The sequence below is a fragment of the Agelaius tricolor genome, unplaced genomic scaffold (assembly GCF_023055355.1).
Source record: "Agelaius tricolor isolate 1412-34295 unplaced genomic scaffold, bAgeTri1.0.p SCAF_33, whole genome shotgun sequence".
NCBI lineage: Eukaryota > Metazoa > Chordata > Aves > Passeriformes > Icteridae > Agelaius > Agelaius tricolor.
In genome coordinates this window covers 3,428,816-3,452,126 of record NW_027269293.1, presented here as the reverse complement: position 1 = coordinate 3,452,126, position 23,311 = coordinate 3,428,816, and the positions used below count along the sequence as shown (strand labels likewise).

General features: G+C 59.5%; 2 protein-coding genes across 2 annotated transcripts; both read right to left on the bottom strand.

Annotated features, from left to right (window-relative positions):
- Positions 1-341: 341 nt before the first annotated feature.
- IFI30 (IFI30 lysosomal thiol reductase) lies at positions 342-2,669 on the bottom strand. The gene is made up of 7 exons (XM_071451618.1): positions 2,010-2,669; positions 1,235-1,414; positions 1,089-1,163; positions 919-1,014; positions 688-840; positions 541-609; positions 342-457 (listed from the first exon to the last, which is right to left on the bottom strand). Exons 1-7 carry the CDS (start codon positions 2,667-2,669, stop codon positions 392-394), a joined length of 1,299 nt encoding a protein of 432 aa, XP_071307719.1. The 3' UTR covers positions 342-391.
- Positions 2,665-23,105, bottom strand: PIK3R2 (phosphoinositide-3-kinase regulatory subunit 2). The gene is made up of 16 exons (XM_071451617.1): positions 22,950-23,105; positions 15,440-16,163; positions 11,300-11,392; positions 10,860-10,922; positions 9,797-9,928; positions 9,395-9,596; positions 9,042-9,127; positions 8,666-8,771; positions 8,471-8,569; positions 8,163-8,343; positions 7,851-7,976; positions 7,443-7,585; positions 7,066-7,242; positions 6,772-6,843; positions 6,386-6,556; positions 2,665-5,853 (listed from the first exon to the last, which is right to left on the bottom strand). The coding sequence occupies exons 2-16, from the start codon at positions 15,777-15,779 to the stop codon at positions 5,661-5,663; spliced, it is 2,184 nt and encodes a 727-aa protein (XP_071307718.1). The 5' UTR covers positions 15,780-16,163; positions 22,950-23,105; the 3' UTR covers positions 2,665-5,660.
- Between the last annotated feature and the right edge of the window lie 206 nt (positions 23,106-23,311).

The window sequence follows — 23,311 nt, the reverse complement described above, 5'->3', positions numbered from 1 at the left end:
CACCAGGAAAGGAAAGATTCCATCCTAAACCTGCTGGGTTAGAATGGGGAACTGGGATGGTCCTGACCCCAGTGCTCCTGAAATGGTTGAGTTTTTTAATGCTGTCAGTGTGAGGACAGAGATGGACACCAGAGCTGCTTCCCAAGACTTGGAGAGAGGAAATGTTCTGGTGCTCAGCCGAGTTCCCTGGGAATCTTCAAGGGGCTTCTTTGTGACCCTCTGGAGCAGGTAATTCCCAGGTCTGGAGGGCAGTCCCAGTGCCCAGCCCCTCTTCCCTTCCCACTGTGGCAGGGCACAACCACCCCCTCCCTGCTCCCCCAGCACAGCACTCCAGATCCTGGTGCTTTTCCATAAAAATATCCTTTTTATTGGCCTCTCCCTCTGTGCTCCCTCAGCGCCTGCAGCCAGGTTGGATCTTCGGGGCCTTGGAGCCCCCACAGACCTCAGGCTTCTCCCCCTGCCAGAGAGCAGCCATGAGAGCCCCAGCAGCAATGGGGACATGTCCCCAAGCCCTGCTGTCCCCACAGAGCCTCGCCTCACCTGGTAGAGGTGACAAACCAGCCCCAGCAGCGAGGCCTCTGCCTGTGCCTGCAGCTCGTCCGTGTGCTTCTGCGGGGGACAAGGGCTGCTCAGAGGGGTCCCCAGGGTGTCCCAGCCCCACCTGGCACCCCATGCCCCCTGCCATACCCCGTTGATGGTGATCCAGGGCACGTACTGGTGTGGAGGGTCCAGTGCCTCGGTCAGCTGGGCGTTGTGGTGCATCAGGGCCACCCCCGTGTCCCCCTGCACGCAGGCGCTGATGCGGCCGCTGTCCAGCTCTGGGGCGTAGATCTGCAGGCACTGCCGGGCACAGGGGACACTCAGGGGGACAGGGACATCCCCCGTGAGGGGCAGTGAGGGGCGGGGAGGGGGACATACGGCCTCCAGGTTCTTGGTGACGGAGCTGCCCGACTCCAGGCAGAAGATGACGGGGAAGTAGGTGCTGAAGTTCTTGGCCTCATGCATCAGACAGGCCTAGGGGGACAGGGCGGGCGGTGAGGGGCTGCTGGAGCCCCCCGTGCCAGCCCCGTGGGAACGGGCACCGTCACCTCCATCATGTTGCCCAAGCATTCCTCGGGGCCGTGCTGGCACTCGAAGTCCAACTTGCCGCTGACGTTCCTCTCCTGCGGGACCGAGTGCGATGAGCGGGGCCGGCGGCACCGCCGGGGCGAGCGCCGGCAGCGCCGGCTCCTACCTGGGCGTTGCCGTAGGGCACCAGGGTGATGCTCAGCATCTCCTCGGGCAGCAGCAGCCAGGTGGGGAAGAGCCTCAGCACCAGGAACTCGCGGCACGCCGGGCACAGGCTCTCGTAGTACAGGCTCAGCTCCACGGGCGCAGCCGCGGGCTGCGGGAGGCTCGGGCAGCGGCTCTGCACCTGCACACGGGAGGGTTTTGGGGTGCACGGGGGGGTATGGATGCTGCACCCCCATTCTAGTATCTGTAGGGATGGGGGGAAGCTCCGGGATGCAGGGAAGAAGGGGGAGATGGGGGTGTGCAGGACTAGAGGGAAGTGAGAGTGGTCGGGAGTTTTCGGGGCTTTCCACCAGAACTTCCCCAAAATATTTCAGGGGAAAACAAATTTAGAGCAGGATGTGCCTGGGTGGGTGGGGGTATGGCCCAGCACCCAGTGCCAGGGGGAAGCTGCAGCTTCGTGGGGCTCACAGGGCGCTGTCACCGCCCGGTTCTGTTTGGGGCAGAATAAGCCAAAAAGCGGTTTTATGCTTAAAAAGCAGAAGTGCCAAGGGCAGCTGGGGAGGGGCCGCGGGCAGGGTCCGGCTGGTCCAGAGCCGTTCCCCGGGGATCTGGGGAATGCCGTGGTGCCCGTGTGGCACCGGAGGCTCTGAGCATCGGATGTGACAGCCCGTGCCTCAGCGACACTCGCTCCAGGCATTGCTGCCCCAACCCTGTCCCCGCGTCCCGGTGCCCCTGCCCTTGTCCCCAGCCCCGGCAGCAGCAGCAGCAGCTCTGACCTGGCCGGCGACGGCGGTGTCCCGGGAGCTGCACCAGCGGTGGACAGGGTGATCACAGCCGGGGGCCGCGCCGAGCCCTGGGGCCACCAGGGCCACCAGGGCCACCAGCACAGCCAGCGCCACCGCGGGGGCCATCAGGACGCCGGGGTGACGCGGAAATGAGCCCGTCCCAGCGGGGACTTTTAAAGCGGGGCTGTGCCCGCCCTCCGGCCCTTCCTGCCCTTCCTGCCGCCCCGGCCGCCGCCTCCCGTGACGCCGCCGCCCCACGTGGGCTCCGCCGCCGCTCCCGCTGCCCCGAGCTGGGACTCGGCTCCCCGGGGGTTCGGGCAGTGAAACCCGGCCCGGAGCAGCCACGCGTGGAGCGCCCCGAGCCGCAAGCGGGGCTGGGGGCCGGTACAGCCCGCGGTGGGTGCGGGACCGGGATGCAGCCCAAGGCATCCCGAGTTCAATCACGGGAACCTCGTGGTTCCCCCGGTTTGTAGCCGCTGTTTCCGGCCCTTTCTCAGCTCTCGTCCCCACGTGTCCCAGCCCTACAAACCCGAGGAGCACAATCCTGGCGCGATGGGTCACATCCTGCACCCAGCCCAGGAACTGGGGCACGGCCCCACCGCTCTCCTGCCCCCGCACAACCTCCCACAGCAATCCAGCAGCCTGCTTCATTAACTCTGTTTATTTTGTTTATTTCTTTCCTTTTTTTTTTTTTTTTGGTTGTTTTTTGTGGGTTTTTTCGAAGTACCGTACAAAAAAAAAAATCCTCTTACAGTAACAAATACTGGGTTTACATTAGTAAACATCAACAGAAAGAGCAGAGAGCACTACTGCTGGTAACGGACAGCTCGGGGGGGGCAGGTTATTCTTTATTGCATATACCTAGAAACTAAAACCTCACGCAGCCACCACGTCCTCTCCGAGCACAAAGCCTCCACTGGCACCTTGGGGGTTACACGGGGGAGCCCCCCCAGAGCAGGGACACGGAGGGACGAGCCCCAAACTGCGCCCCGGGGAGCAGGGACAGCCATGTGGCACCCACGGGACGCGGGCGTGCGGCTCGGCTGGGGGACGTGGGCGTCACAAGCAGCAAAGCACAGCCTCAAAACGCGGCCGGATTCAGAACGAGCCAAAGCAGCAAAGGACAAATCACAACGAGCTTTTTATGCTGGGGGAGCGCCCAGCCCGGGGAGAGCAGGGGAAAGCTGCTGTTCAAGGAGCTGAGTGAAGCACCGTCAGGGAAAGGCAGCCCTGGGGAAGGGCATCTTCCTCCTCGTCGTACACAGGACCCTGGGAGCAGTGCCCTGTCAAGGACAGGCTGCCAGCAGGCAGGGAAGGCAGTGCTGCAAGAGGGGTGACTGTGACCCCCCCTTGGGCTGTGGCTGGACAGCAAGAAGGGACAGCACAGGGAGAACAGAAATTCAGCCAAAAGGAGAAAAACACAGGATAAAGTGAAGCTGGAATTTCCCTGGGCAGCAAAGCCAGGTGAGCACCAAGCGAGTGTTGACAGGTGACAGCTTCAAGCTGAGACTCTTCCAGATGCTCAGCAGGTCCTGGCATGAGCAGGGAGCAATCCCCCCAGGCAGGACTGGCCCCAAGCTCACGTTTAGGGGTGGTGGTGGAGGAGCCCATGGGATGAGGGGCTGAGGATCCCATCTGCCTGCAGCCTGTCCTGTGATCTGGGGATGTGCTGGAAGTGCAGGGACAAGCACAGGACCAGCAGAGTCCCCAGGCTGAAAGGGTGTGGAACACTATCAAAGCTTTGGAGTGTTGGTGCAGCCCCCTGGTCACTCTGCAGGCCCCAGGAGGCCTCAGGATAGAGCTGTGAGGGCTGAGCCTCCCTGCCCCAGTCCCACGTGCCCTCATCTCTCACGTGCCCGAGTCCAAATTATTCCCTTACTCATCCCTGGCAGCTTTTCCCAAGTGATCCCCAAAGCCAACCACAGCCTCCCCTGACCCACTGCCTGCACCTGAGCACCAAACACTGACAAACCAGACCCAAAAACCAGGGCCCACGGCCTGGAGAGAACATGCAGAACACAGAATGGGGCTGTACAGTTGAGCAGAGAGCTGCCACAAGCAACAGGAATGGGATGTTTGCTCCAGCAGCCCCAGCTCCAGAAGGATCTGGGGACAAGCCCAGAGCAAGGCAAAGCAGCAGAGCTGGCCAGGGAGGGAGGGACAGTGCAGTCCCCAATGCAGGTGGCACATCAAGGACAGGATGCAGGCACAGCATGAGCACAGAGCACCCCATGGGTCCAGCAGAACCCAAGCTGCAACAAGAAACAGAAGTGCCAGAGTCCATGGCATCCACCTGCCTGTCCCAAGGAGGAGCCTCAGAGAGGGAACCAGCCACTCTGGCAAATCAAGAGGATCAAGAATACTCTCCTCCAGCCAGGCAGCTGAGATAACCCAGGAAAGCAAATGCCACCATGGCTTCAACTCTCAGCTCAGCTTTTAAAGCTCTTCCAGACCCACCTGGGCTGCCCTGGGGCCCTCTGAGCTCAGACACAGTACCCTACCTGCAGCAGGGTGGGCAGCCCTGCCCCGGCCCCATACAGTACCCATGATTTAAGTGCTTTGCATACATAGTTCACCATCATGCAGATACATTTCAGCATGCCCTGGGCCCCCCAGATGTGTCCTCCTGCAGCAGAGAGGTCCTTCATTCCAGGTAGGGCTTGTAGTGTGCGTTGGACTCCAGCCCTCTCCTGCTTCAGCTGCAGGGCCCAGGGCTGTGGCAGCCTGGCAGCTGCTGCCCACGCTGGGGGTGGCACTGGGGGCTCAGCAAACACCAGCACCAGGGGAGCAGCTGCTCACAAAAAGAACCATATTTACAGAGCTACAGTCAGCTTCAATGGGTTACGTGTGCAGAGTCACCGAGACCGGCCGGAAACAACGAGCTGTGCATGCCACAGATCCTGCCAGGAAAACAAGGGTACCAACACGGATTTCACAGCTTCGTTGGCACAACTAAGGTGGGAGATTCATGGCTAAGCAGATCCTCCCAGCCCAGGCAGCAACACTCCAGAGGTGGTTATGACAAGAGGGAATGGTGGCCAGGTGGGGCACAGCACGGAGAGAAGATCTCAGCCAGGGAGCCCCACTGAGGATGAGGTTTCTCCTTCCTAAATGTGTCTCTGCATGCAAGAGCAGCACCCCTCGTACCAGACACCACCACAGCCTGCGAGGCCACTCAGAGAAGTGAGAGTGAAGGATGCACACACTCAGTGGAGCCTCCTCCTCCTCTGCCTCCTCGGGTGTCCAGGCAGGGAACCCCTCGGTCACAGCACCGAGGAATCAAGAACCAAAGCTCTACAGTGATGCGTAGCGGGGCGACCTGCCAGCAAGAAGGGGATGTGACCTGCTTGTCAGGGAAGGGGAGGGGGCTGTGCTCATCCCCAGCAATTCAATCACAACTGGATCCCACCTCCTAGAGGCTGGAGCCCACTGCGAATCCACAGCCCAGCCTTTCTGTCCCATCAGCCAACACGGGTTTCAGCTACTGACCAAGAGGGACATCAGAAACGGTCACAGACATCTCAGAGGCTCTGAAGGAGCAGGAGCACAGAGACTCAACTATACAGGGTGCAAGAGTCCAGAGCCAGAAAGCAGTGCCCTGGGAAGAAGCTGAAGGCAGCTGTTGTGTTGTGCATGGGCTGCTCATCTGGCTGGTGGCTGGGAAAGGACCGGGTGAGCCAGGGTGACATTCAGGGAGTCATTGTGCTGCACCAGGGACGTGTGCTTGTAGTGCAAGACCAGGTCCTTGAGGGAGGCGTAGAGGTTGTAGGGTTCAGCAAACCCATAGCCCGTCGCCGTCTTGTAGATCACGCAGTGCTTGGTGTCACCATCCACCCTGCCAGGGAGACACGGGAACCTGGGTCAGCAGTGGGACAGGGGAGCACAAACAGGGCCACAAAAGCAGTGTAAACAACAGGCCCTGGCTGGAGGCAGAGGGGGGCTGTCATCTCCAGCATCTGGCAAGGGGAGGGTGGAACAATGTAGGAACACAACCAGCCCCATCCCATCCCATCCCATCCTATCCCATCCCATCCCATCCCATGGATCCCATCCCATCCCATCCCATCCCATGGATCCCATCCCATCCCATGGATCCCACACCATCTCATGGATTCCATCCCAATCCCATCCCATGGATCCCATCCCATGGATCCCATCCCATCCCATCCCATGGATCCCATCCCATCCCATGGATCCCATCCCATCCCATGGATCCCATACCATCTCATCCCATGGATCCCACACCATCTCATGGATCCCATCCCATCCCATCCCATCCCATCAATCTCATCCTATCCCATGGATCCCATCCCATCCCATGGATCCCATCCCACCCCACCCCACCCCACCTGCACAGGGATACTCACACCACAGAGCAGGCATAGCACCCCTTCTGGCTGCTCTCACGGATCAGGAAGGTGCCGTCCCGTTTCCCACACAGCATCTCCTCTGCCTGCACACGGTTGATCTTCCCCACGTACCACGTCCTCTCCTCGTGGTGGGGCAGCTCCTCCTCATCATCCATCATGGAGTATTGACTGCAATCGAGCACAGGCAGGGTCAGATTCCCTAAATTTGGGTGTGTGGCCCCCACATCTCCCCACACTGCTAGCTGCCATCGCCCTCTGGCAGGGAAGGCATCCTCAGCCTCCAGGCAGGGAGCTGGGATTTGCCCACAGCACGGGCAGAACCCGCTGCACAGCCTGTGCTCCCGCATCCCCCAAATCCAACAGCACACGAGCAGGACACTCACTCCTCTGTCTCGTTCTTGATGCCCAGCCACTCGTTGATCTTCTTCTGCCGGGCACCCTTCTGCGTCAGCCACCTGGGGGAGGAGGGCAGAGCTCTGAGCGCGGCTGCAGCGAGCCCCGGGCGCGGCCGTCACCAGAGGGCAGCAGCCGCCGCTGCCGGGGAGCGCCGAGCCCCGAGGCCGCGCTGCGGGAGCGGCTCCAGCCCACAGCGGGCTGCGAGCCGGCCCAACGAGCCCCGGAGCCCCGGGGGAGGCGGGCGGATGGCTCCCGGGAAGCGCTGCAGGGGCACTACGTACACCAAGTACTGGTCCCGCAGCTTGCGCAGCTGCATCAGGTCTGGCTTGAGGCTGTTCATGCGCTTGTCGATCTCCCGGTTCTCCGAGGCTTGTTTCTTCAGGTCCTGCTCCAGCTTCATCTTGCTGTCGTGGATCTCTGTGATGCGGGACTTGAGCTTCTCTGAGTTCATGAGGATCCTGGGAGAGAGAGAGGGGGGTTTGGGCTGTGAGCCAGAGTGGGGGAGGTGGAGGAGGCAGCCTGCCAGCTCCAGCCCACAGCACGCTGCTGGAGAGACAAGGAGTCCACGTGCCTCGGCTCTGTGCTGAGCCAGGAGGATCCTTGCAGCCCCTGGGGCCCTTCTCCAGGCAGGGCAGGCCACCACCACCCCCATCCTCACCGTTGCACCTCCTTCTCGTTGCCCTCCCTCCGGAAGCGCTCAATGTACTCCTTGCTGCACTTCTCCTGTGTCTGACACTGCTCCTCAAAGATCTTGATCGTCTCATTGAAGGCCTCAATTGCTGTCCTCTTCATCTGCAGCTCCTGGAGACAAGGGAGGGAAAAGCTGAGGAACATTTCTGCACATTTGCATCCCCTCTTTCAACTTCCCCCAAAGCAGCTCTGTCCTTGCTGCAGGCAAAATATCTCCCTCTTCAAAGCCCGTCCTCTGGGGAGTGCCTGTCCATGAGCTGACAAATGAGGCAACAGGTGCCCCATCTCTGGTCCCCCCTGTACATAGCAGGGTGGCTGCCAGCACTCAGGGGGTGACAGAGCAGCCCTGGGGGGGTCTCAGGCAGTGCCCACATACCTGGGATGTACGTGTGTACTCCTCATACAGCAGGTCGTACTCCCAGCTCTTATCCTGGTACTGCTGGTGATAAACCTTCAGCTGCTCCCCCACAGCTTCCACGCTGTCCTCCTTCACCACCTGGTCCTGCCATAGGCACAGCCTCAGTCAGGACCTGCTCCAGCTGGTCCCACAAAACCCCACAACAAAACATTCCAGCCCACAGGGAGAGGGATGGGACATTATCATCTACCAAAAGGGCAGGGATGGATGAACAAACACCCCTGGTTCAGGCTGTGCTTGCCAGCCATGTCCCTGCAGCACAGGCCTCACCTGCTGGTACTTGGAGATGGGGTAGAGCAGCCTGGTGTCCAGCTTGGCGTTGTACTGGGCGAGTGACTCGTGCCGGTAGTGGGTGATGAGCTCCACCACTGAGCCAAAGGTCAGGGGCTCCGAGAAGCCGTACTTGCCTTCCCGATGGAAGATCTTGATCAGCTTGTTATTGCCTCCCTTCCTGTATGCAGGGGAGAGGAGAGGCCACTTAGCACCACCCCAGCCAGAGACCTTGGCATCCTTGGAAGGCCAGGGACATGTCCCAGGAGCTGCACCCCTGAGGCTCCCAGGGGATCCCAAAGCCCTACCTGAGTGTGAGTGTGTATTCCCCCTGGATCTTGCTGGAGGCATCACGCACCAAGAAGGTCCCGTCTGGTGTGTCCCGGAGCTTCTCGTTCACCTCCTCCCTGCGAGGAACAGGATTGTCACGGCCTGGGAGGTGGCCCCAAGGCTCACCTGATGGACAGGGCACCCCAGGTGTGAGCTGCCAGTCGCCCCCTTACCTGGAAATGTCCCCCCAGTACCACTCGGCGTCCTGCAAGGGCGCGTTGTTCCCATTGGCCAGGCTGGCTGCGCTGGGCTTCGGCTTTGGCGGTTTGGGAGGCAGGGCTGTGAGAGGGGGAGGGATGAAACAGGGTGAGCCCAAATCCCAGCTCCTCACTGGCAATTCCCGAGTCCCTCTCCCTGCAGTGACTGGCCCAGGAAGGCCCCTTGGCCACCACATTTCCTGGAGCTGCTCCAGGTACATCTCCAGCAGCTGAACACCTTGAGCTGGCCTCCAGGCTATCAAAACGCCCTGAACAACCCAATCATGGGGGCAGAGAGTTCACACCCACAAATGCCAGTGCCTCAGGCCCCAGGGAAGGGGTGTCTCAGTACCTGGAGGCAATTGCTCTGGCTCCAGCTCCTTTGTCTGCAGAAGTGTCTCCAGAAACAGCACAGAGAAGTCAGGGCTCAGCTCTGGGCTGCAGGGAGAGAAGAGACAAGTTAAGAACAGCAGTTGTGGGGTACAACATGGCGCTGCTCCCACATCCCCTGGGGTCAGCTGGCTCACCCCAGCTGCCAGACCCCAGGCTGACAGGGCAGCAAGGTCTCTGTCCCAGCTCTGTCCCACCTCTGTGTGCTGCCAGCAGTTTAATCCCACGTGCAGCCCAGCAGGGACTGGACTCCTTGTCCTGGCAGGCACAGTGGCCGGAGCTGGGAGCACTGCTGGGACCAAAAGCCTGACGTACCTGGCGCCAGGCAGCCGGAGGAGCAGGGGGCCGAAGATCTCTCCCAGGGCCCGAGGGTGGAGGCTGTTGCTCTCGGCCTGCTGCGATACCTTCCCCAGATGCCGGAGCAGGAACTGCAGGGTGAGCGTGTTCTGGAGCGGGACCGCAGGCGACTCCAGGGCCAGCAGCAGCTGCTTCCGGCAATTCTCTGGCTGGGGGATCTCTGGGGAGAGAACAAGACACGAGGGAAGAGCTGGGACAGCCGGCACCACTCTCCACGCTCCGGCTGCGTCACAGCACAGGAGAGCTGTCAGCACTGGGGGCCGTGTGCCAGGCCCCATAGGGACAGGGCTTATTTTAATATCCCAGATGTGTCCACCCCACCCAGGCACCCATTCCCAAGCCAGCCAGGGAGGCCCTTACCCTGCAGGATGCGAAGGATATCTCCATGCACTGACACTGGCACCACGGGGGAGGGCAGGTCCTGCAGGTAACCTCGCAGTGCCTCGCCCAGGGAGTGCACGTCCAGGGGCTCCAGGTCACCCAGGGTCCAATCTGTCAGGGCACAGATTTCCCATGGGAGGGTGGACACAGTACTGGGCACCCAGCTGGCAGCTCTGGTGCTGCCAACACCCATCCCATAAACCATCACACAGCAGCCAGCTATCATGAGAGCTCACCAGCACCATGAGGAAGCTCAGACAGCCTCCAGGCAGTTCATGTGACAGAGGATGTGCACCCCAGAAATAACCTGGTTCTGGGAACCCCAGCAGTTCCCCTTGGGAGAGGGCAGAGGTCATTCTGGGTACCCACAACCTTTGCTCTGAATCTCAACACAAGAATTCTGAGCAGGTATAGCTTGGGTGAGAGTTTTGCTCTCCACTGCCAGCAAGAGTCGAGCGCAGACTGAGCAGCCACACACCTCCCTCATACTCAGCATTTTGGGAAGCACAAAAGGCCTGTCCCAAGAGCCCAGGCTGGCAGCACTGTGTGGTTGGGGTTTGCAGGAACGTCTGCGGGAGGGGACTCGCCAGCGTGGTGCCGGATGAGGCCCCAGCCCAGCCGAGAGGCAGACGGCTCCCAGGGCTCCCCGGCACAGACATCGGCCCCAGCCACCAAGCTGAGCTCAAAGATCCTCCCCTGCTTATTAGTGGCATGACAGAGCCAGAGGAGCCTCCACCAGCCCATCAGAAGAGCACCCCAAAGACAGCAGGGGACAAGCACAGGGGTTCTGTTGTTTGCCTGCGAGTCTCTGAGCCAGCCCCCCACGGATGGTGGCAGGGATCCCCTCTGTCCCATCCCTTCCACGCAGGACAAGGACGTGTTGGGATGGGGACAGCCCAGCCCCAGAGGCAGCGTGCTGGGAGTCAGGAACTGCCGGGGACAGGCGAGCCTGGCCTGGATTGCATTACTGCTGGCGCTGTCACATCCACTAATCTCCTCCATCTGAGCCGATTCGCCTCCACCGCGCCGAGCTGGTTCTTACCGGTTCTCAGCGCCTGCCTCAGTTCGGAGCCAGATGTCCTGTACAACATCTCGCTGTCCAACCCTGTGAAGGGGGGACGCTGCTGTCAGCTCCAGCACAGGCACTGTTTCGGTGCCAGCTGGGCCATGGTTGTGGCATGGCCAGGCCTGGATGGTGTCCAAGCCAACCCCCTGCTGCAGCCCCCTTGGCCCCCAGGACACGCGGTTCAGCGGCCCCATTTTTCCACCATGGCACAGATCCAGGCTGGAAGCTCTTCCCAAACCCCAGCACCCACCCAGTGCGTGCAGGTACCCAAATCAAACACCCTCACGGGCCTCAGCAGCTCAACCCAGGGAGGAAGATGAGAGCAGCTGTGTCCTGTGTGTCCCACAGAGCTCAGGTTTCATTGTGGGGTTTTGGGGGTGTATCAGCATCCCCAGTGCTCAGCATTGCCCTCTTACCTTTCTTCTCAATAGCTTCCACCAGCTTCACCAGGAGCGGCGGAGCAATCTCGGGAGGACTGAACTGCTCCTGCAAGTCCAGGAGAGGAGACCCTGGGGGAGAGGGAGGGAGAGAAGGGCTCAGCACCAGCTCAGCCCTCAGCAGCAGAGCTGGGCACAACCCAGGCAACTCCCAACAGGAGCAAGGAAAGCCGTGGCCCCCGCTGTGAGGCTGTAGCCCCGGCAAACACAGCATGCAGCCTGCAAGCAACCTGCCCAGGAGCCAGCCCAGCACTTGTTGAGCTCCAGCCCTGACTGGGTGTGCACAGGGAGATATCTGCTGCTCTGAGCAGAGGCTTGGAGACAGAGCCCACCCCCCTGGGGACCCCTACCCCCCCGGGCAGGCAGCACAGGGGTTACCAGGGCTCCTGGAGCTCAGGGCTGGGTCCCTGCCCAGCACAGGGGCTGCATAGGGCTGGCAGGGGAGCGGGGCCAGGGAGCTCGCTCTGCTCGTCGTGGTGAGCTGTGATTAATCCAGCGATTCAGACAGAACGCCGTGTCAGCAAATTCCTGCCCTTGATTACTCGTTTAACATGGAAACCAGCCCTGTGCCTCCCCCTCCCCGTGAGCCCACAGCCTCTGTGCAAGCTGCTACAGGGCACAGCCAGCCCGTGGCACAGGACCAGGGTCCCCCCATTCCTGGGGGATCTGCAGCCCCATGTCAGGTGGTATTTCACTGCCACTTCCAGAAAATCTTGAGGTTCTGGCTGCAGGCACCCCCCTCCCCTGTGCATGCCGAGGCAGGAGCACGCAGGCCTGGCTGAGGAGCTGCCAGCAGGAGGTTTGCAGAGGGATGAGCGGTGCCAGGCTCCATCCCGCTTCCAAAGCAGCACCAGCCAGAGCAGGAGCTTCCTCCAGGCTGGTCCACAGCACCTGGCAGACCCTGGGGAGCCCGCAGTGGGTGAGGACACCCAGCACACTCCACTCTGCAGAGGCAGAGCCAAGAGGCTGCTCCCCGTTGCGAAACAGCTCCGTTGTCATGGATCTGACCCGAGCTCGCCTGGTGTGGTCTCACCACAAGGCGCAGCAAGCTGGAACTGAGCACCCAGCTCAGCCTCCTGCACCCACGGCCTCGAGGGGAGACAGAACAGCCATGGGAAGGGAAGGGAAGGGAAGCACAAGGGTCAGGCACCCAGCAGCTCTGCAAATGCCTGTGCTGCTGGGAGGGGGGACAATCCCCCGGTGGAGCAAGCTCCTGGGCATGGTGTGGGTCGCTGTGGGGAAGCTGCAGGCAAACTTCCAGGCTGGCAGCTCCCTGCCTGACCCTTGGGAAGAACTGAAGGGAGAGTAAATACTGGCACTGCCCACGTGGCCCGGCCAGGAATGTGCTGCTTCAGCAGGCAGCAGCTTGTCTTTTTTTGTCAGGCACAGAGAGGGGAGCCAGCAGCAACTCCTGAGCCTGCCGGGCCTCCGGGCTGGGCTGCCGTGAACAAGGCTGCTCACAGCACGGCCCGGGCAGCTGCGGAAATATTCCCGAGCCGCATTTTCCGCTCGTGTTCTCTGCGGAAGGCAAACACCAGCAGCTCGTAAATCCAGCGGCAGAACGCGCCGGGTCTCGCTGCTCCCGGGACAGCTGTGGGGCTGGCCCTGCTCCACGAGTGACACTGAGGGGCTCAGGGGTCCCTGCCAGCCAGGGCAGGAGCTGGGAAGCAGGGAAGGAGCTTGGTGGGGCTGCCAGGAGACGCTTCTGCACCTCCTAAAGTGCACGCCGTGAAGAACTAAGACAGGCTTGGCTCAAATACGGTTTTTCCATTGCAAAAATGTGTCTCCCCAGCAGAATACAGAAATAAAGAATCACAGAATATCCTGAGTTGGAAGTGAAGCACAATGATCTTCAAGTCCAGCTCTTAAGTGAATGGCCCATAGAGGGATCAAACCAGCAGGCTGAGTGTAAAATGGCCGTGGGGTGTTTGAACTGCCTCCCTGCAGGCCCTGCCTATGCCCTGAGTGGAGGTTGGCTCTGGGGATGGCCCCACAGGGGACAGGGACAGGGTAAAACTCAGTGGAGCCGGGAGAGGGACCAGAGGATCCTGGCTAATTGCAGAACAGAGCGGGAGAAGGATCTTGGAGATGTAAGGGTGGGACAAAGCTGGTCTCACGTGCCCTGGTACCCCACCCTCCATCCCTGGGCACAATGCAGAGAGTCTGGCTTTTGGTTTCCTTCCCAAATTTGTCTTTGCTGTACTTCAGGAGCTTTGGCACATATCTTGTTCCACCTCCCAGAGACCCCACCATTGGCTTTGACCTCCAGACACACCTCCACCAAGCAGGGAGAGCCGTGGAGGGCAGAAATCCAGCCCCCGAGGGAGCAGCATGCAGGCAAGGCCAGCACAGGCAGCACAGAGCACATCCCAGCAGCACAGAGCAGCAGCACAGAGCACATCCCAGGCTCCTGAGAGGAGCAGCTTTCTTGGAAAGGCAGGTTGCAAGCGGGATGACTCAGGTCAGGCTCTCCTGCCAACCCAAACGCAGCAGGGCCCGGCCGCATTCCCACCCTGCGGAGATGTTTCCTGGGGCCGCCCCTCCGGCTCCGGGAGCAGGAGGCAGCTGCAGGGAGCTGCACCAGCCCCACAAGCCCGGTTTCGTAAGACCCCAGAGGTGTTTTCACACAGCCAGAAGCATCTGCTGGGGTAGCCGTGGTTCCCAGGCACAGAGGGACGGGGAGGATGCAGCACTGCCAGCTGGGAGCGTTCCCTGGCACTCTCCAGCTCCTGCTGCTGACCCCACTCCTCCCATGTACACCAGCACGAGATCTTCGGTCAGGCATGGGAAGGCCAAGTGTGGCTGTCACCCCCCAGAGGATCACAGAATGGTTTGGATTGGAAGGGACCTTAAAAGATCACCCATTAAAACCCCCCTGCCTTGTGCAGGGACACCCTCCACTAGATCAAGCCCCATCCAGCTTGACCTGGAACACTTCCAGGGATGGGGCAGCCACAGCTGCTCTGGGAAACCTGTGCCAGGGCCTCACCACCCTCACAGTCAGGAATTTCTTCATAACATCTAATCTAAATCTCTCCCTCTTTTAATTTAAAACTTCCCCCTTGTCCTATCACTACCTGTCTGTATAAGAAGCCTCTCTCCCTCTTTTATATAAGCTCCCTTTAAGTACTGGAAGGCCACAATAAGGTCTCCCAAAGCCTTCTCTTCTCCAGGTGAACACCCCCAGCTCTTTCAGCCTGGCTCCAGAGCAGAGGGGCTCCAGCCCTAGGAGCACTTCTGTGGCCTCCCCTGGACTCACTCTAACAGGCCCACAACTTTCTTCCTTGTCCAGACCCAGACTCAGCACTGCAGGTGGGGGTCTCACAATGGAAGAGTAGAAGGGGGAAGCCTGGGGGCTGCTGAGCCCTGGCCACAGGGTTGATGTGCCTGGGAGCCAAACAAACAGGCTAAGAGCAGGCAGCTGCCACAGCTCCACAGGCAGGGCTGAGGCACGTTGGCTCTCCCAGCCCGGGTCTGTGCCAAGGCCAGGCGGGCTGGGAGGCAGCTGCAGGTGCAGGACAGCCCATGCCCAGCCCCAGGGTGGCTGCCTGGCCCCAGCGAGGGCTCTGCGACCCGCGGGGTGGGCTGGCTGCCAGGCAGACAAGCAATTAGCTCCAGTTCTCAGAAGAACTCTTTTAGACCCTGACTTTTCTACTCTTGCCCAGAGACAAGTAATTGTGTCTCTCAGCAGGGCTGAGCAGCTCTTGGCAGGGAGCACTGCCCCAGGCGCTGCAGGGGCGGGGAGGTGGTGGTTGGGAGAGGTCAGGACTTATCCTGAAGGGAGGGAGCCTGGCAAAACTCAGTGGAGCAGGGAGAGGGACCATGGGGATCCTGGCTGGTTGCAGAACAGAGGGGGAGAAGGATCATGGAGATGTAAGAGTGGGACAAAGCTTGCCCCAGGAAGCTCTGCTGAGCAGATTGACAAGCTGAAGGAACAAAGTGCTTTCCTCTGGGCCAGGACTGAGAGAGGCTGGCTTTTGGTTGTGACTCAACTATACTGCTGCTGGTGGGGCAACCCAGTACTGCCAAGCTGAGGGTTTCACTGCTGTCCTGTGAAGCCAGTCACACAGCAAGACTGTGGAGGTGTCCCAGAGCAACAGGGCACACAGCAGGGCTTACCTTGCTCCAGAGCCTCGGGCAGCCGGCCACCACTGGCCCCGGGTGTGGCAGGCAGGGGTCTCTGCACCCGGGGTCGGTGTGAGGGGACAGCGATTTTCACCGGCCCCACGTACTCCACGTAGGTGCCAGGAAAGTCCCCCTTCTGCTTGGTGCGCTCGTTGACACCCAGGATCCAGCCGATCTGATTGGGGGTCTGCTCATCTCCATCTTTGAAGCCCAAGGCTTGCAGGGCCCCCTTGCTCACGACCAGGATGTCCCCGGGCAGCAGGTCAATGTCCTCCTCGCGCTCCTTGCGGTACGGGTAGAGCGCGCGGTACTGGAAGCCGTCGGTGCTGCCCATCCTCTCTGCCGGGGGAGAAGGGTTCTGAAGGGTGAGGCAGCACGTTCCAGGTGGGAGAGGAGGGCCCTCAGAGGCAGCTCTCCCCCATCAGCACTCTGAACTGTCTCTGTGTGAACTGGCACCCCAGGAGCCTGGTCTGGGTGCCCAGGAGCGCTTAGGTGCAGCCCCTTTTCCTCAGCTTGAAACCACGATTCAACCAAATTATGGAGCAGAGGGAGAAGGAGACGAACATAATCCAGCACTGGTGAGAGGGCATGCAGCAAAGAAACCCGAGATCAGGGTCTGTTTCACCAAAAAAACCAGTCTCTTGGAGTCTGGGGAGGAAAAGCACAGTAGGCTTCCAGCCTGGAACAGCGTGGCACGCTATGTTCCCCTTTCCAGTGCCTGCAAAGAGAAGAAGAATTGTCACTGCACAGCCAGGCACCCCACGCCCTCCTGACACGCCAACATTCAAACCAGGGGTTCACCTGAGAGAGGCAGGACTCGTTTCTCTCCTACCTAGCAGCTGCTGCTGAGCCCTGGATCCAAGCAGGGCGTGCTAATCCCGATTTACACTCCCAAAAGCAAGTGAGGAGCCAGTGGCTGCAGGCAGGAACGCTGCCTGATCTCTGCTACTGCCAGGCACCAGCTCTGCATCTTAAAGAGGTTCACCCCTGCTTCTTCAGCTTACCCTCCTCGCAGCACTTATGCAAACAAGGAGACAACAAGTGGGACAAAACAGCCTTTATGCAGGATAACTTTTGCATACAGAAAAGGGTGACCCTGCACCCACCAGCTGCAGGCCCTGAATGGGAACAGAACAAACAGATTTAACCTTCCCTTGTTAAATCGATTAAATTTCACAGTTCACCTTTACATCTTGCCATGCAATCCCCCACAAAGGCATCTTCTGAAGGGAGCTGCCCACAAATGTAGGTTAACCACGCTTTCAGCAAAAGGCTTTCGAGATGCACTGCCATTCCCACAGAACAGCACTTCAAAGCTTTGCTCTGAGCAAAAAGTCAATTTTTGAACTTTTCAAAAGCAGCAGCAGCATCAAGTACAGGCACAGGTTCCTTTCGCAGAGATGGAGGCAAAAGGAGTTAAAATAATCTTTAGAAGCCTTCAAGTCTACTTAGAGCTCCTAACTGCCTTTCAGCTATTCAGAGAGAAATTGAATATGCTGCCTGCCCTGCCCAGAAATCCACCAAAAAGAATAAACCTGGGTTATAACATGTTGTTGAAGAGATGTACGAGCCGGGACATTCCCACCAGCCAGGCACGTCCTCTTTTCCCATCCCCTCCTGGCTGCACAGGCCAGTTTTCCACTTCCCTCAGGCAAATCCCAGAGTTCTGGTTCCCGCAGAAATGGCATGCGGCCGAGGACCGGACCTGCAAGGCACTGGGGCAGCCAGAACTCAGCCTTCCCAGGGACACCCTGGGCCTGCTCAAATGCTGCAGGTCCTGTTAAAGGCTTGAGCTGCTTTGGCCCAGAAACCACCAAACCCAGCTCAAACTCCTGAGCCTCATCTGAAAACTATTAACGAGCAGGAAGGTGCTTCTCAGGGCTGTGGGAGCCTGGGCAGAGGGATGTGAGGAGGTAAAGGGAGCCAGGACACCCTTCCCAGAGGGGTCAGTGAACAACCAAGCATGGCACAAAGCCAGGGCTGCTCTGACTGCTGGTTGGACTCTGTGACAGGCACCAACGGTGGTGATCTGCAGGATTTCAAAATAACCCTTCCGGGCCAGTTACACTTTACAGTTCATATCAGCTACAAATCCCTCTTTCCTCCTGCACGTGGTATATCACCCCTGCACGTGGTATATCACCCCTGCACGTGTCACCACATCTGCACGTGCTGCCACAAAGTCTGGGATCGGGGTGAGTCCCCTGAGAGGAGCCAGACCCACCTCTCACAGCCGGGCTCTCCAGCTCAGCACCAGGGCTCCTTCCCTTGACAAGGACAAAAGGCACAAAGAGGCCATGGCACAGGAAACCTGTGCAGCAGCCAGAGCCCGCACCGCCTGCCTGAGCTCGGGCAGGCGTCCCAGCCAGGCTGTCTTTGCCATGAATGAACAGGCACTGCCCGCGGGGAGGTGAGGCACTTGCGGCCAGAGGCGGGTGGGGAACAGGATTGAGCCTGATCCAACTTGCTGGAGAGCTTTTCCAGAACTCCAGGAGCAACACCAAACTGCAGAATTCATGGAGAGACCCTACAGAGGTTTCTGATGTTCACAGGGGAAGCAGCACAGCCCAGCAGGGCCGCTGTGAAAGCTCCCACCATGCTGGGATAGTGGCCGCAAGGAACTCGCAGCAGAGCCCGCATTTCCCCAATCCAACCAGCGCCAGCCAGGAAAATATTACTTCATAATCCAGAGCATAAAGAGAGATTTATGACCAGGCTCACTGGCTGCCCCTCTGAGTGCTGCCTGTCAGGGTCCCCCAGAGCGGAGTCGCCGTGCCGGGGGCACTGTCTGGATGCCAAGGGCCTGAGTGGCCGCTGGGCACGGCACTGGCAGCTCCCCCTCCTCCTGGGAAGGACAGACCCCAGAGTGGCTCCTCCTGGAGAGGACAGACTCAGAGTGCACCCAGAGGCAGCAGAGCCCAAGCCCAGCAGGGTCAAGGCTCCCCCACAGGCACCCCCCCAGCTTCCACCCGCGGATCCCAGCCCCGACTCCAGGCGTCTCCGACAAGCTGGTGCAGCTGAAGAGGCTGGAAGGACAAAACGCTCAGGCCTGGCAAACTCGTTCAGTAGCTTTTAAAAGCAGATCTGCATGGAGGGGTGGGAAGAGGAGAGTGACTCTGGAGCACTGAGTGTCTCCAAAGAGCAGGTCCCACAGCTTCTTCCAACCGACTCCTTCACAGCCTTCTTCCCTGGGGTGGGAATGCAGGCACAGCTTTGTGCCACCACGCTCTCCACGTCCCAGTGGGTCACTGGGCACACAAAAAAATCCAGAGAACTCAGAGGCAGGCTATTCCTGGAGAAGCCTCACCTGTTTTCCTCACACTCAGCCCAGGTGGGCACTGAGTGCTCATGAACATGAGTGAGGAGCCCCCCGGGTGACCCAAATCCTCATGGCTAGTGCCAGCACCATCCTCTCCAGGGCAACAGCTGTCCTCTGTCCTGCCAGGGACCCAGCCAGAGGCTTCCCTGGCTGAGCTGCAGGAAGGCTGTGCACCCTTGGAGAGCAGCTGACAGAGCTCTGGGGATTGGGAACACACACTTCCCAAAGCCCTGGAACAGCTCTTGGGAGGGAAGGCAGCGCCGAGAGGCCGGGACACGCACGAGCCTGTCGGCTGGAAGCGCACCTCGGAGCAGGAGAGAGGCAGCACCTCGCCAAAAGATTTCTGCTGGGCCCAGCTCCAGCTTTGCTCAGCTCTCAGAGAGGAACCTCGTGTGTCTGTGCTGGTGAGCACTTGCTTAGGCTGCTCTGAAAATCCCATGCATCAGACAGCTAAATACCTTTGGTAAATCTATCTCAGCGCCCAGAAACAATCCCTCGATTCATTAACTGCTGTCAATACTTTCTTTGTTTAATACATCGGTTTGAAACAAAAAACACATTACAAGTCTTTTTGTCTGTGCCCAGCACATAAATAAAAGCATCTTAACATTTTAAATGTGGTTCCTGTGCTTTTTAACCCAGTTCCAAATGCAGTTCCAAGTGCAGCTTGACTTGAAGCAAGACTGAGTTACTTTCCTTCCAGAGAGAGGAAAGAATGCATAAAAATATTTAAAAGAAGAATATGCTCACACCAGTATATGCAGTTCCAACCTCTCCAAGTTACATCAGATCCTCAGCGAGCAAAACAAACACCCTATCGAGTTTGAACTGCAAGTTACAGACAAAAAGAACAAACTTTTCCTTTAATAAAAAGAGAAAACAGAACAATGCAATGATGGATGGGAATAAAAATGGACAGGGAATTGCCTGCCACGGTGACATCTGCTGCTGCATCACATCCTTCTGACCCACACAGCCAGGGCAGCTCTGATGGCCTCAGCTCCTGAAGCTGGCAATGGCAAGCACATCATGGGTCATCCTGTGCCCACCGAGTGGCAGGGAGGGCAAGAGCTCAGCAGCCCCTGATTTACAATCAGGACAAACAGCACAGCAAACCCCTGTGCTCCCAGGCAGCTCCCCGGGCCCGCTGCCTCCCCAGCAGGAACAATGACTGGAGAAACGTCTGGCGAGGCTGGAGCCATGAGCCAGGCTGTGCTAGAGGCAGCAGTGCCACGAGGAGCTGTGGGGGAAGGAGTGGGAGAGCCTGCAGGGAGCTGGGGCGGGCGGGAAGCGGAGCTGGACACGCTCCAGCAGCTGCCCCTGGGGAAGCGGCCAGCGGAGCAGGGAGAGCTGGAGCCTGGGCTGGCCACGGCGCTGCCAAGCCAGCTGGTATTTCCTTCCAAACAGGGAAAAGCTGCAGGGGAGGAGGGGAGGTATGCCTGAGCCGTGCCCCAGCCAGGCATGGGACGGCCAAGGCCGTTTTCACCTCTTCTTTTCCCCAGAAATGCTTCCCAGCCAGCCAGCAGCAGCTCCTGCCCACAGCCACAGGCCACCCTTTGCCAGGGACACTGAGCATCTCCTCCTGCTCACGCCTGAGTTTCATTAAATATCTTGCTTTATTCACCAAAGCCCGAGGAAATGAAGGAGTATCTGAAATATTTCACTGAAAAGGTCAATGTCATGATTAGCAGGGACACGAGGAGCTGAATAAAACAGGATGGCCAACACCTTCCTCACTTTTGAGAGACCACTGGAGGTCCCAGAGACCTCCTGCTCAAAGGCTGGACAGCATGAGAGCACCTCAGGCAGTCTGCACACTTACTCCACGACTTCTCACACTGTCCAGAGGCTTCTGACACTGAACTTCCTTGCTCCAGCTGAAGCTTGCTCTTTCTCAACCACCTCACAAACTTTCTCCTCCTGCCTACAAGACATTTTTATGTGGCCAGAGACTTTTATTTGATGGCAGTGGGCAGAGAAGGACCCAGCACCCAACACCAGCCCCATCACCTCACTCCAGGCTGCTCTTACACCATCCCCCAACGCAGCAAGAACACACGAATTCCATTTTAGGAGCATTCATGGAGCTGGCTTTAGGGATATAGAAACCCAGGAGCTGTATTTTGGCAAAAAAATTACAGTTCTAAAAAAAACCTGAGTACATGAAAAAAAAAAAAAAATCCAACTGCTCTTGCTAACTTATCTGCTTAAAATCACATTCCCCAGGGTATTTGGAATTTATATGATTTATTAGCAGCTCTGTGCAGCTCAGCAATCACATGAAGTAACCGACGAGGTAAGAAGCACCCAAGTTAATAGACCAGCATGATTTGGATATTGGTGAGAGAGCCAAGACCTTCCAACTTGAGAAATCCACCATCCCTTCCTCTGTCTGCTTTTCATCTTCCATTACCCAGCTACTTTAGCTCCAAGCTGCGGCTCCAGAGATTCCCAGAGGAATTAAAAGAGCCCTCGATATTATAAATACTCTTTTTCATTGTAAACACACCCCGGCACTCAGAGCTCTGACACGGCTCCAAACTGGCTCCGCAAACCACTCTGCTCCTCGCCACATTCCAGCTGAGCCGCGCTCTCCCTTCCAACCCAGCGCCTTTGTCCAAGCCAGACCCAACTGCAGGCACAGAGGATTTTCCTGTGTGCCTAAAACCTTGTTCCAGTGAGTTGGGAACGCTGGGGTTTGGGGCAGCTTTAGGAGGAACGAGGCCGTGCCATGAAGCTGGAAGCACGAGCTGCCCACGTCAAAGGGAGTCACCAAAGAAACCAAACCATGCCTTGGACTTTCCCACATGGTGGAAGGCTAGAGCAGAGCCCAGTGCAGCCTCGGGGACACGGCAGCCCTCGGCATGTCGGGGAAGGGTGGGGGAATGGCCAGGAAAGCAGTGATTTAGGCTATATTTACTCAGCTGTCTCCATTCTCTGCTCTCACAGAGAAAGTCACAGGGCCAGTTCCCCAGCGGCTCCAAGAGCTGCTTGGGAAATCAAAGCTGCATTAATGGGAGGAGAGGCAGCCACGGCTCCATTGAAAGGCAACGCTGGGGCTGCTCCAGCTCCTCACAGCTCGCTTTTCTCCACAGTTTTACCCTCTGGTTTTATCCCCTATTGATCACAGACCCCCAGTTCAGGAGGCACAAGACCATGGGAACCTTCCTCCTCAAGGGGCTGAGAAACATCCCCAGGAAGGGAAGAAATGCAATGGCCAACCTCTGTGGGAAGCAGTGGGGGGGCTCATGCCAGAGCCAGGGCTCGGGGGATGCCGTGCAAAGCCACCCTTGGACTGAACCTGGCACATCCCTGGGGCACCAGCTCCAGCCTGGGACCTGCTGGGTGTGAGCTGCCCCCGGGGCAGGGGGAACAGAGCTGGGACCCCCAGGACTCTGAGCGATGGGGACGTACTGTGCGGGGGGGTCCCTGCATTGTCACCACTGTGGGGACAGTGGCACAGGGGGGGGATCTGTGATGGCACTGCTGGGCTGCAGACAACCAGGAGAGAATGGGGACACAGTCCCGGCAATGGCGGAGGGGGACAGGGACAGCTGGGGGCAGAATGGGGGGCACAGCCCCGGCAATGGGGGGGACAGGGACAGCGAGGGGAGTAAATGGGGGGTACAGCCCTGGCAATGGGAGGGACAGGGACAGCTCGAGGGGGTAATCGGGGGCACAGCCCCCGCAATGGGAGGGACAGGGACAGCTCGGGAGGCATCGGGGGGCACAGCCCCGGCAATGGGAGGGACAGGGACAGCTCGGGGCGGAATGGGGGGGCACAGCTCCGGCAACGGGAGGAACAGGGACAGCTCGGGGGGTAATCGGGGGCACAGCCCCCGCAATGGGAGGACACAGAGACAGCCCTGGGGGGACCGGGGGGGCATATCCCCGACAATGGGGGGGACAGGGACGGATCGGGAGGAATCGGGGGGCATAGCCTCGGCATCACGGCGAAGCCACACGGCAGTGGCAGTGTCCTGGCAGCGGGACACCGTGCGCCGGCAGCTCCCGAAGGGTCCGGGGACATCCTCGAGGTTGCCCCGTGAGGGACAGAGCCAAGTCCCGGGGCGCCTCACGCTGAAGGGGTCCCGACGCCCACCCTGGGCCTGGTTCCGATCTGGGCCCGCTCTCCCCCATCCCGATGCCCCGATCCCGATCCCGCCGCTCCCGGCCCCGCCGCACCTCTCCGCCGGCCCCATCCGCCGCCGCTCGCCTCCAGCCCGCTGCTGCCTCCGGCCCGGCGGAGCCTTGGACAGGCCCGAGCGCCGCCGGAACGGCCCGAACCCGCCCCGGAAACAGCCGACAGCAGACGAGAGAGAACGGAACTGCCCGAATCTATCCCGGAAATAACCGAGAACAGACGACAGAGGACGGAGTTGACCGAAGACTCCGGCCCCGCCCCTCTCCTGGCCCGATCGTTATCGGGGCCCCTCCCCTCGCGCGAGACTCTCCGGAAGGAGCCGAGAGGGCCCGGAAGGAGAGCGCGGCGGCGCCCCCTGGTGGCGAATGGAGCGGGCACCGCGTCGGGCACCGGGATTGAACCG